The 13970-nt window shown below is 41.7% G+C and overlaps 1 protein-coding gene across 2 annotated transcripts; it reads right to left on the bottom strand.

The window, feature by feature from the left end:
• Nucleotides 1-77: 77 nt before the first annotated feature.
• Nucleotides 78-9163, bottom strand: h6pd (hexose-6-phosphate dehydrogenase (glucose 1-dehydrogenase)). 2 transcript variants are annotated; one of them, XM_087800206.1, is made up of 5 exons: nucleotides 9130-9163; nucleotides 3499-4153; nucleotides 3265-3382; nucleotides 2926-3195; nucleotides 78-2240 (listed from the first exon to the last, which is right to left on the bottom strand). In XM_087800206.1, exons 2-5 carry the CDS (start codon nucleotides 4138-4140, stop codon nucleotides 901-903), a joined length of 2370 nt encoding a protein of 789 aa, XP_087656332.1. In that variant the 5' UTR covers nucleotides 4141-4153; nucleotides 9130-9163; the 3' UTR covers nucleotides 78-900. The 2 variants fall into 2 exon arrangements, with proteins under 2 accessions (XP_087656332.1, XP_087656331.1); XM_087800205.1 differs by lacking the exon at nucleotides 9130-9163 and adding an exon at nucleotides 5188-5317.
• Between the last annotated feature and the right edge of the window lie 4807 nt (nucleotides 9164-13970).

Here is a 13970-nt window from a genome sequence, read left to right on the forward strand (position 1 = left end):
GACGCGAGTGTGTTTCCTTCGGAATGGAAGCCGGTAACTTTAAACCCTGAGAAAAAAAAAATAAAATCATATTTCCCTCCGATAAAGCATGTTTTTATTTGAACAGCAGTACTGATGAATCATATTAACACAATTGTATCACAGACTTCAGATGATGTGATGTTTTTTTGCCAATCTTCCTCGTCCTATTAGTTTTTATAAGCTTTAATGTCCAAGCGAAGAAAGCGTCACCAGAGATGCTTTCTTTGGGAATTTCACCACTCAACTTATTTCCATTGAAACCTATGAGGAACATGAGCATCAGGCTTTAACCCGACTTCTGCTCAGAAATGATCACATTATCATCGTGTCGATCGAAGGCACTTGAAGGTGTTGCATCAGTTCATGGACAAAGAGGACGTTCATCCCCTGAGATAAGATTAAACCATCAAGAGAGAGGTGGTCATGTTGTCCAGCAGGGCTCAAGAGATCTGGTCTTCAGAGGTAAGTTCTCGATGCACACCGAGGCATCTAGAGCCAGGATTTTGTTTTTGATTTCAAGACTTCCAGGAGTTCAGATATTCACAACCTCATAGGTTGTGTAAAGTGGACACTTGACCATCCTGTATTACAAGCAGTGGTGGAAGACGACTGAGGATGTTCCTGTGTCAGGTCTTCTAGGGGGAATTGGAACTTTAGCTTGTATGTTGATTCGGAGACAGGACAGGAACATACTGACCACTGCCAAGTGTGAATCATAAAGGTATAGAAGTTCAACTATAAGCGACTCATTGGTAATATAGTAAGTTTGAATTGTAAGATGGCCGACATGAGGTCACAGGTCGTCAAACGTCCACCTTTGACAAGCCAGTTGTCAAGTCCTGCTGTGCCCTGAACAGGTAGCGTTGGGGAGTCCATTCCTCATCCTAGAAGCGCATCGTAATCCATGTACCAAACCAGCCGACCGTCTCCCGGTTTCACCGCGGTCACGGGCCACTTGATGGGGTCGTCCTTGCTTCGGCTCAGCTGGGTGACCATGTCGTGTTTGCCTTTGCCCATCACCAGCAGGGCGACCCGGCGGGCCCGGTTGATGGCCGACACGGTGAGACTCAGACGCCGGTGCGGCTGAACCGGACCCTCGGTCAGAGACACCAGCCTCTCCTCCCTCACGTCGGCCCCCGGGAACAGGGAGGCGACGTGTCCGTCGTAGCCGACCCCCAACAGCACGAAGTCGAACCTGGAGTCCTTCACCAGCTCTCGGAGCCGGTCCTCGTACATCTGCGCCGCCCCGTCCTCCGGAGCGCACAGACGCTGCTGGACCTGGACCGGCATGGGGTGGATGTTGTAGTAGGGGACCCCCACGTGTTGGAGGAGGTGCTCGTGCACGCTGTGGAAGTTGGATTCCGGGTCGGAGTGAGGAACGCAGCGCTCGTCCACCATCCACACGTGAGTGTTCCTCCAGGGGAAGGAGAAGTGGTGCAGGGCCAGCCGGTGGAAGAGGGCGATGGGCGTGAACCCGCCGGAGAGGGCGAGATGGAACACGCCGTCCTGGAGCACGGCGGCTTCCGCCGCCTCCTGGATGTCCGCCGCCAGCTTCTCCACCAGATCCTGGGACCAGGCGGACACCATCTCCGCGCCTCGGTACTTCCCCTGAAGCGTTGTGAAGTCTCTGGTCGACGTGGCCCCGTTCTGATCGGGTTCGATGATCACGACTTCAGTGGTGAAGCCGAGCTCTTTCCCTCTCAGACGAAGGTTCAGCAGGTCGTGGTTGTCCGCCCCCCCGGGGTAGACGCGTGGGAAAGAGGTCTCCAGAGCGTTCAGCATCGGCGTCCACATCAGCCAGGAGGCCAGGAGGTTCTCGCTGCTGATGAAGTTATTTTTACGCCCGGCATAGATATGAGAAATCAACATGGCGTACGCCTCTCTCTCCACTGCGGGACTCTGAACGTAGTAGTCGGAAACATGGAGCCCTAGAACGTTGAGGTCGGCGTGCTCCGTCACCTCCTTCCACTCCTTGTCCACCAGTCTGGGCTTGAATAGGTTCTTACTGACCAGGATCGAGGGGTGTTTGAGTTCCCCGTGGCCAAAGTGGAAGACGATCTGTTTGGGCTTGCAGTGAACGCTGTCGGGGCTTTGAACGCAGAAGATGTCGTTCTTGAAGAGGATCCTCGCGTATCCCACGCGTTCGTCCAACATTTTCCCAGAAATCAGAAGGATTGGAACATTTTCATACTGAGGGTCATTCATGTGCGCCAGCACGGCTGAAAGAAACAATAACTCAGTTAGTCTTTTGTCTTTTGTCGTCCAAATTTCTTGTGATTTGACACTTCCCATTCAGGGCGGCCACTGCAGGTCCTCCACCATAACCTCTCTATCATCCCTTCTGGTCAAGCCTCTACTTTTAATCTTCTCATTTAGTACATCTATGAACCCCTCTCATAGTAAGTAAGTAAGTAAGTAAGTAAGTAAGTCATTTTTATTTGTATAGCGCTTTTCCAGACCAGGGTCACAAAGCGCTTAAACAATCAGAACAATATTCAATAAAGTATATATTTTAAAGGTCAAGATAAAATTGAAAACACAACAGGAGTTCCAGAAAATCAAGGAAAAGTCTGAACAAATAAAAACGTCTTAAGATGTTTCTTGAAGGAGTCAGTAGATCATCAAGCGCAAAGAGAGAGGAAGATCGTTCCAAAGCTCTTCATGTGTCAAAGTCCAACTTCAAACTTGTTTCTCGTCTTGTCCTTCCCTTTAAGAGCTGAGCATCTTCATCTCTGACTCTTCTAACTCTGCCTCTTCGACATAAAGGCCACGTCATATACAGGGTTGCTGCTACTCATACGTCATACCTGACCTTGTGCTTTGCCTGTTTCACTCTGCCTGCACTCTCCTCTTTATCTCCGTTTTCTGGCTTCTACTTCTGCAATGGAAATGTTAAATTCTTACCAGCATAAGTAGGTGTTAAACTAACGTGATCTTTGGTATTCTTCAGCTCCTGTTGGACCTCCGCCTGGTAGGTCTGGTACTGACCCAGCACCACTTGATTCTTGCCCAAAGGCAGCACTGACCCAAAGACCTGCATCTTCCTCTGGAGAACCTGCTCGCTGCTGCTGAGATTGGCAGGAAGCCTCATGGTCAGCAGTGCCATGACCTCGGTCAGGTGGTTTTGAAGAACATCTCGGATCACTCCGTACTTGTCGTAGAAAGGGATTCGACCTTTAAAAGGAAATCACAAGACAGGTAAAGAAAGCTGTTCAATCAGACAACAGAGTTGATTTCATTCACCTTTTACATCCAACGTTTCTTTTAAAACGATCTCCACTCGCTCGATATGGTGTTTATTCCAAATGGGATCCAGGAATTTCTTGTTCTGTTCTCTGAATGCAAGTATTTTTGAAACCACCTGAGAATGTAGGGAGAGTGATTACGTCACTTGAACTGTGGAATGCACATTAGAAACATGAATACATGCAAAGAAACGTGTGCATTCCAGTCATCAACGGTCAAGAGGTTTCGTACCGACTTTCCTAAGTAGTGGTCGATTCGGTACATTTCCTCTTCTTTCAATGATTTTGCGAGTTGAGCTGCTAACACTTGTGCACTTTTGTAGTCGTGCCCAAAAGGCTTCTCCAACACCACCCGCATCCAAGCTCCAGGTGGAGGTCTGCAACTCTTGTCGATCTTATCTGCGATGTCTGCGTACGTGAACGCTGGCACCGACAGGTAGAAGAGCCTCCCGGCCTCCTTCATCCCTTCGTCTTCGAGCTGCCTCTCGATGTTCTTCCCGAGATCCCGATAGTCTTCCACCGTCTTTAGCTGGCGATACTGAGCCAGCCGCAAGAACTGTTCTTTCAGAACCGCACAGCGTTCGTCCGGCACAGACTCCGGGCAGGACACGGACTTCAGGATCTCGAAGAGGATCGGCGTGGCCTTTTCCGGAGGAGACATGCCACAGCCGTAGAAGGAGAAGCTGTTTCCGCCGGTGACCTGGTCGATGTACAAGTTGAAGAAACCCTGCCACAGGTACTTCCTCGCCAGGTCACCGGTGCCTCCCACGACCACCACGGACACATGACCGGAACGCTGCGTCTCCACCGTCTCCTTGCCATGTCCACCACAGACACCCAGCGTGACCAGCAGCAGGACCACACCCCCAAACATCCTTTCCAGACCCCTGAATCAAAAAAGAGAAAATCTCGATTACATTTGTTAAGAAGACCAACTGGTCTAAAGTATTTTCCGAAGCTTCCAGGAAATGTTTCTCTCGCTCTATAAACACATGAGGGCATCGAGGTGTGGGGCAAGAGGCACTTTCTCATTCGACCTTGGCTAGTGTAGCTTCAAATGGTTAAAAGTTTAACTAATGTGTTGATTTAAGTGTGTCTTAAATAGATGTTGGACTCTAGTGTACTCATCAGTGTCTGTTTGTACAAAACTCTCTTTTAATAAAGATATTTACATCAGAAAATGTGAAAACATTTTTCTGGAGATGAAATCTTGTTTACCATAACCACACCACTGTGATCTGTTAAGCTTTGACGTTTGTCTCCTTGCGTCATTAATCAGAGTTCTCCAAGGCCTCCAAGGGACTCATTGTATAAACAAAGTGGGTGTGATTAAAGCTGGCTGGAGGAGGAGTGAAGCCATTATTACATCATAATGGTCTCCGCTCTCATAACCTCACGTTCACCGTGATTTCAGACGGGGGAGAACTTTATAAAGTTATAACTTCAAAAAAATCGTCATGTCAGGATAGTTGGGTTTTGTTGTCCTTTTAAGAAAATAAAAAAAAATACCCAAGTACGGACACGAATCACATAAAACACAACAAAATACTTTTCTTCATGTACAGTTTCCTCTCCGACTTTGCGAGCACCACTTTAATACAGACTAATGTCTGCATGAGTGGTCAGAATTTTCCACAGCATGAATAAATATCATTAAAAGTTAATATGTTTAAAGTGACGCCTCCTTTCCAAAAGACACAATCGCAGCATCAGCCATGATGCTGCACGCATATCCGGTCAAAATCTCCTCCACAGTAAATCCCCAACATGCCCAGTAAAACCAAAAATAACAATAACTGTAGTACACAGATTGAATAAATCAAGACCAAATATTCTAGGCAATTTAACAGGCTTTGGTCAGCTGAGCTTTTTTTCTAAATTAAATAAAATACAGAACAAACATAATAACAGTATAACCAACCTGAACGCCGGTGCTTGAAAGTTAAACCTCGTGCGCAGCCTGAGTCCTTCCACAACTGGACATATATTCCAGTGACATACAGACTTTGTACTTTGCTCAAAGGCAAAAGTCTTCCTACACAATCCTCTGGCTGTTGGTGCACAAGGGAAAGTCCAAACAAATTTGTCAACAGTGTAGCAAGAGAATGAAATCCAGTATTCCAAAGAGAGGGATGCGTGAAATGATATTGACACAGTTGCAACTGAGCAAATGTTCCCGGCCTGTGGTTTTCAGGAAATGAGCAAAGCATTTCATTCAAAGCCAATTTCATTTTTTCACACTTGAACTTTTGAATGAAACACAAAAGGTGCTTTACTTCTTCAGAGCTGCACTTAAAATTCAAAATGGATTGTTAAAGATTATGGAGCAAAAGAAAGAAATAAACCATGTTACTATAGAAACACATTCAAAGCGAAAGTGTACAGAAATAAAATAATATAGATATAATTGTCAGAGTCAGAAGGTTTTATTGACAGTGTTGCAAACACAACATCTTAAATGAATCCATAGAAAACCAGAACCAAGCACCAAGTCAGTAATTCTACAACCCAGCTGAAGGTCACTTTAGCAGGGTTTTTAGTAGTTCAAAAAACATGAATAAAAAAATGTGAACGGACTTCATACCATAAGTATCTCAGTCACAAAATCAGAAAAGAACGTTTCTTTAACTCTTAAGTTCAACACAAAATTCAGAACTTCTTCACGGACACACGTGGAAAATGTTTGCAGTATTTAGGAAGTAGAATCAACAGCTTGACTTTATGTATATTTCAGTGCAACACACAACGTGTTCGAAGGACCACAATGTTGATGTTAAAGTGTGAGTTCATGGTTGGGAAACTAATGTTGTGTAGCAATGTTTGTGTGCAAGCTGATGGACAGAAAAGACAAACATGGACTACTGACCGTCACACAATAGAGCCAGTTCTATGATGGGAAGTTCTGAGCAGTTTTTACCGTCAAAGACAGGTTCATCTCTAGAAAAGAACTTTCCACGAGCAGCTGCGTGTGCCTATCGATGTTAACAAGCACAATAAAAATGTATTTTTACAGGACATGTATATCAGAGGTGGTCCACTCTCCTTATCTTTAATTAAAATTCAATTCAATTCCAGCAATGTCCTTCAAGTTTAGACTCAAAGACTGGGTTAAGACATTTGACAAAATGAATGAGGATGTTGAAGATGTTGTTTGGTCCTCACAGGCTACTGCTATATTTAGACTGAAGATCTCATGATCATAAAATAGTGCCGAGTCATGGCTGTGACGTTTTGACGTGGGTGTGCTTGAAGACATTTATTATTCCCCTGGGAAGGTTCATTTGGAAAAAACAGGATTAACTCGCTTAATAGGATGAATCATGAGGCGACGATCCTTGTTCTCTGCTTCCATTGGACGCATTCTACCCAAACTGAATTCCTGGAAATTGTCAACCATAATGAAGATTAACAATAAGTAGAAAAAACTAGAATGATTTACATTTTCAAATATTGATTTTATCATTAAATATCCTTCATATATTAATTATATTCTTTGAAAGAAATCTCAACAAAAACCTGTACTTTATTGTACTTTATTTATTATTGTCTATATTTTAATTTATCTTCATGATTATTATCATGTTAAGGCTTTATTGTCTTTTTAATATGTGTACAGTATGTAAATGTGTTAATAACTATTTCCGTGAGCTGCTGTGACAACTTAAATTTCCGAAATTGGGATGAATAAATTCATATCACATCATATCATAATTTTACATTATGTTTATTTTGTTTCAGCTCAAATTGCCATTTTAAGTCTTATAAGTTGTTCACTTGTTACGAATGTTTCATTAATGTATAATTGTTTTGTAACTGAACAAAACTAGGCCAATTGCCAACCTAAACAACCAGGGCAAGAACTAACCACTAACTCCAGCAACTCCCTCAGGTTCAACCTGCTGGCAGCTGTCAATCATTCTGAAAACACATCTCCTGAAAATGAACCCTCACCATTACAAAGCAACAGAACATGTGTGTAAGTCATCACAAGTCCTCACTGGAGTCTCTGGGCAGAGACAAAAACGTTTGTTATTGTTCAACTAAATCCTAAAGGTTATCTGATATCTATCTAAAGTCATTTCACTGAGATAACAGTTCCTTCGACATCTTGAATCCGCCTCTGACCCCCGTGAAAACATCAGCGTGCAGGTGGGAAAGGTTTTAAAAATACTTGATGCAATTGCTCGTAAATGAATCAACTACCAAAGAGAAAAAAACTTCCAAACTTCGTCACCTGAGCTTTAAAACACTCATTTATGATCTCATTTAGTCAAGTGACCTGTGCTGTGTCTCAAATCGCATACCTGCGTACTCAAAGTTAGTATTTTTAGTGCGCAAGTGCGTCTCAATTCTTAGTATGCGAAACTTGGGGCGTCATGCACACTAAATTGTCGTACTAAAACGCCCACAAAACTGAGTATGGTTCGATGGACACTATCTACCCTAAACGGCCGCCATCTTAGTGACGTTATAAATTGAAGTTACGTCATATATAAATGCATATATATTCATATACTTACAGGTGTATTTTCAGCAGCAGTAGAAGGATGACACGTCTTCGGTGCTGATACCAGCTTAAATATCTCACAAATATTTAGATTCTCATATTTTTTCTTTATTTCTTTTTCCAAACTTGCAAAATGTGCTGCCAGCAGGTGTCGGCGATAGTGTTCAAACAGCATACTTCTCTTAGTATACTAGAAGTTAGTATGCATCAGGATAGTGTACATACTAACTAGTACGCAAATTCTCCAAAGATAGTATGTCTCAAATCAAACTCTGCTGCTACACACCAACAGGAAATGACGCGACAGCTTCTTCTTCTACTTCTATTTAAAGATGATTTCTACCAGCTGTTTGAACGCTATCGCCACCTGCTGGCAGCACGTTTTGCAAGTTTGGAAAAAGAAATAAAGAAAGAATACGAGAATCTATATATTCGCGAGATATTTAAGCTGGTATCAGCACCGAAGACGGCTGAAAATACACCTGTAAGTATATGAATATATATATGCATTTATATATGACGTAACTTCAGTTTACAACGTCACTAAGATGGTGGCCGTTTAGGGTAGATAGTGTCCATCGAACCATACTCAGTTTTGTGGGCGTTTTAGTACGACAATTTAGTGTGCATGGCGCACTAAATACTAAGAATTGAGACGCACTTACGCACTAAAAATACTAACTTTGAGTACGCAAGTATGCGATTTGAGACACAGCACTGGTTGAAACCATCGTTAAATAGAAGTAGAAGAAGAAGCTGTCGTGTCATTTCCTGTTAGTTCGTAGCAGCAGTGTTTGATTTGAGACATACTATCTGTGGAGAATTTGCGTACTAGTTAGTATGTACACTATCCTGATGCATACTAACTTCTAGTATACTAAGAGAAGTATGCGATTGTAGACACAGCACACGTTTCCTTTCTCAGTGTCATCCTCGTCCACACCTGTACCTGCACTCTCACTTCAACCATCCTTGATCTCTGGCCATAAACACTAGTCACGTGACACATTCCTCTCAGATACATACAACCTGGTGAATTGTTCGTCATTAGTTGGACAAAAAATAAACTGACGTCAATAATACCACGTACATTTTAATACGGAAGCAATAATGAATTCAGCAAATAGAAGTTACATTAGCACGTTTACCTTTAGAAATATATAAACATCATTTACAGGATGTTTATATTTTTAGTTGAGTCGGACGCACAAACGAAACACTTCCTCTTCAAATGAAACGTCACTTCCTATTTGCGAAATACACCTCCAGCTTCTAATGTGTCTCCGACAAACCCCCAAAATGCAGATAAATGTGTTTTTATAAACAGTTTATGTGAATTTAAAAAAGGAAACGAACCTGCCGCACAGACGCAGAGACTCACCCGCAGTCACTTCCGTGCACGGTCACGTGACACACTTGACGCTTGGATGTGTTGAAATTCATATTTCTTTTCAATGTTATGATCATTTGATGTGATTTTAAAACAATAGCTTTTTGTATAATTATTACATAATCACGCGAACAATTTCAATCATACATTATTTTAGATTTTGTGCAAATAGTGTCTTGGTGTATGTTTGAAAACGAAATAAATAAAAAGCATAAGGTTTACAGAAATATACACTTCGTATTGTGATGCAGGTTAAATATACATCTATTTTAATTGCAGGTTTTTCTTGTGTTTATATTATTAACCATTCGATTTTACTTTGTAAATTAATACATCAACAATTGTGGCTTCTTGATTTTACTTTTAATTCGACTTGTTCCATGTTTCTATATTAGTTTGGATTAGTTTGCATCCTTTTTTTGTAATTTGTATCTATATGTTTGCGTCAAATGTTTGTTAAACAATGAGATTTTGACAATCTGATCGAACCTGTGAAATCTGCAGTTCGACCTTCTTCCACTAGAGGGTGTTGGAACCTACACTTGCCGTAGCTTCTCCACACAGAAAGCTTTTCAAATTTGGTTTTCTGCTGTTTTAAAATAAAAGAAGTGCATAAACAGCGCCTTATGTCGTTTGCAATGTTAAGCTACGTCACGTCATCACCAAATACATGTTTGAAATGCGGATAAATAGTAAGTAAGTAAGTCATTTTTATTTATATAGCGCTTTTCCAGACCAGGGTCACAAAGCGCTTAAACAATCAAAACAATATTCAATAAAGTATATACTTTAAAGATCAAGATAAAACTGATAACACAACAGGAGTTCCAGAAAATCAAGGATAAATATATATTAAACCTCGTCATTTATATAACATGATGACTGTTTTTTTTCTTTTTTGACTAATTCCGTTGGCTGGGGAAATACATACAAGCTGACAAACCTAACATTTTAAGTTGTATTTTAGTATTTAAAGTAAAACATCGAGCTCAATTGATCACCTGGTGAAAAGTACAAAAGTATCTTTTTACACAGTGTAACTTTCCAGAGAACTCAATCCAGATGAGGACTCCAGAATCATAGACACATTATCCAACTACACACACTGTTGGTTTGTTGTTGTTGTGTGTGTGTGTAAGTCGATAAGAAACGTGGACCAGAAGGACCAGGGAGCGATATCTCCGGACGGTATTACAGGCACAGAAAGCTAGTGATGTAGCAAATGAGAGAGACGACAACAAACCATCCTGCCTGAGACAGCTGTGAGGCTGTGAGGCTGTGATCACACGTCACACGGGCCTCCCAAGTTGGCCGTCCACTGTGAAAGGTAAACAGTCAACAGGATGGAACATCCTCTGTGTGTGTGTGTGTGTGAGAGAGTGTGTGTGTGTATGCGTTAGTGGGAATGTGTGTGTCCACATTTGTGTGAGTGAGCATGTGTTTGTGTGTGTGTGTGCATTTGTGCATTTGTGTGTGTGTCTGAGCATGTGTGTTCACATTTGTGTGTGTGAGCATGTGTGTTCACATTTTCGTGTGTGTGTGTGTGTGTCGGCTGTTAACGACCAGAGCAGTGAGCTGGTCCAGCTGTCACTGCTGTTACTTCTTGAGGGACAGTAACTTGGGCTCCAAGACCCTGTGTGTGGTGTGTGTGTGTTTTTTTTTCTTCTTTCGTGTGAGTGTGTGTTGTCGCCCAACACCCCCCGGGCTCAGCCGCCGGCTTCCTTCCTCCCCTTTGTTCATCCTGCGAGGCAGACTTCTTCAAGCTGAGCACACAAGTGAATGCATATGAATGTGTGCCGTCATCTTTATTAGCCCAACATCTATTACGTTTCTAACGGAGCTCTTTACTGGAGAGGTTTTCACTTTCGACCCCCCCGGCCTTCACTTGCCAGACGAGGAGGACCATAGTGTCCCCTCAATACACAACCCATGACTCCCTAATCCAAGCTTCAATTTGCTCCAATAAACAGCTCACGCTTAGAGCCGTCAAGTCAAGTGACAGAAGGAATAAAAATAAATGTTTTTTTTTTTTTTAATTCAAACATTTTATTCTACAGACCTTCTCAATTTTTTTTGAGACGGTAAAAGTGTCAAAGCCTTTTGGAATCAGTTGCACAATATTTATTTCTATCACTATCAATAAAGTTTTATCTATGTATCAATAAGGCTCAACTATTACACTAAAAATTTACAGAAAACATGATTAAGAAAACTATTATCTGCAAAAGAAAGTGAGTATTTTTCAAGGGGGTTCCTTAAAGGAAAAAGTAAGTTAGTAAGTAATTTTTATTTGTATAGCAAAATATTCAATAAAGTATGTACTTTAAAGGTCAAGATAAAACTTGGAAAGGAGTTCCAGAAAATCAAGGAAAAGCCTGAACAAATTAAAATGTCTTAAGATGTTTCTTGAAGGAGTCAGTAGATCATCAAACACAGAGGGAGAGGAAGATCGTTCCAAAGCTTAGGAGCAACAGTCTGGAAGGATTTCTCTCCTCTGGTCCTGAAGCGTGTTCAGGAACCATCAGTAGATTCTGATCCACAGACCTCTTAAAATAAAATTGAATTGAATTGAATTGAAATTAAGAACCAGAATTTTAAAGTTGATCCTGAAAGAAACTGGAAGCCAGTGAAGAGTTTGAAGGATCGGAGAAATGTGAGTTCTTCTACTAGAGCAGGTCAGAATTCTCGCTGCAGAGTTCTGAAAAATAATTTGAAAAATAATAAGAATATTGGGATAAAACAAAGGTACTTTATAAAATTGGAAATAAATGTCCAATAAATAAATATTTTTACTTTGTTTCTACAATTTTACACTCATTAGGGCCTCAGATATACAGTGGCAAAGGGCCACATGTAGGGCCACTTTTGTCACAGCCTGAAGCCAATGTGACATGATTTCTGAGTCAAAGTAAATAAGTAAGTAAGTAAAGGTTATTTGTAAAGTGCCTTTCTAGACCAGGGTCATAAAGCTCTTGAACAATCAAAAACAATACACAATTAAAATATATCCTTAAAAGGTCAAGGTACATAAGACAAACACATGAGTCCCAGAAAACAGGAAAAAGCCTGCACAAATAAAAGTATCTTAAGATGTTTCTTGAAGGAGTCAGTAGATCATCAAACACAGAAGGAGAGGAAGATCGTTCCAATTTCTCTCCTCTGAAGTGACATCCATGCTGGCCTGAAAGAAGAGACTTCACACTTCAAAAGAGTTTCATTTGAAGAAGACGCCGATAGATACTTTCTCCTCAAAAGTATCATCCACCTGAGCTCGTCTTCTGGGCCGCAGCTGCCCTTTGAAGCGACGAGTGACGAAGAGGGCGAAGCCGCACTTAAAGCAGCAGCTATGTATGAGTAATGCTTGTGTTCTTAAACCACATTCTCACATCTCCCTTCTTCATAAGACCACGACTTGTCGGAGCATGTCAGGCTCTTCTTCTGTCTCCGGACGCCACGGAACTCACCCGTTGTTGCTGGTTGCATGCGGAGCAGGCTAACACGAACAAAAGAGAGGGAAACAAAGATGGGTCGACACACAGCAACACCCACACCTGAAGTGAGGGAAGAAAAAAGAAGAGAGTGTTGATTGGCGGCCCAGTGGGAATCTTTCCTTCTCATTGTTCTAAGAATGTTTATAAGCCTATTACGAGTGTGTACACGGCCAGGCATGGTGATGGTGGGAAGAAATTCGGGGGCTAAAGAACCATCGCGGTGCAGAAAAGAGTTTTGTTCTCTGCTTAATGGGGATTGTGCCCAGGAATGCATCTGGCACCTCACCTGCTGTTAACAGCCCTAAATGCTGCCTAATCGCAAAACCCAGCAGCCAAATCCCCCTTTTCCCTCAGGTCAAGAACCTGCAACACAACACCATGAAAATCTGATACTCCATACTCATAAGTTACCTCCTTACCTTGATTTAATGACGATTGTCAATTATTATTAAAAAAAAATCTAAAATGTTAAACAGCATTCAGTTCATACACAAGGAGGGTTAAACACTGTAACAGGTGCGAGAACTGGAGCGCCTTCATCTTCAAATGACCCACGGATCCAGATGGATATTTAGAAAAACATCATCAAATGTTTGTAAGTAAGTAAGTAAGTAAGTAATTTTTATTTATATAGCGCTTTTCCAGACCAGGGTCACAAAGCGCTTAAACAATCAAAACAATATTCAATAAAGTATATACTTTAAAGGGCAAGATAAAACTGATAACACAACAGGAGTTCCAGAAAATCAAGGAAAAGCCTGAACAAATAAAAACTTCTTAAGATATTTCTTAAAGGAGTCAGTAGACTCCATCAAGCGCAAAGAGAGAGGGAGATCGTTCCAAAGCTTAGGAGCAACAGTCTGGAAGGAGTTCTCTCCTCTGGTCCTGAACCGTGTACGTGGAACCATCAGTAGATTCTGATCCACAGACCTCAGAGCCCGAGCTGGGGTGTAAGGCTGGATCAGATCACTGATGTAAGGAGGAGTCTGACCATGAATAGATCTGAAAGTAAGAACCAGAATTTTAAAGTTGATCCTGAAAGAAACTGGAACCCAGTGAAGAGTTTTAAGGATCGGAGAAATGTGAGTTCTTCTACTAGAGCGGGTCAGAATTCTCGCTGCAGAGTTCTGAATCGAGACAGATTGTGCTTTAGTATACTTTTTTCTGAACAATCTCACCAGTTATTCACTTTTTTGGAATCTTTAGCTATCAGACAGACAAATGGACACTAGAAAAAAAAATTACTTTCTAATTTTAGTTTAGGAATGTCAAGGTGGGGCCTTTATTCCATAATGATGATCCTTCTTTTGTTGCAA

The sequence above is a fragment of the Callionymus lyra genome, chromosome 10 (genome assembly GCF_982586985.1).
Source record: "Callionymus lyra chromosome 10, fCalLyr1.hap1.1, whole genome shotgun sequence".
NCBI lineage: Eukaryota > Metazoa > Chordata > Actinopteri > Syngnathiformes > Callionymidae > Callionymus > Callionymus lyra.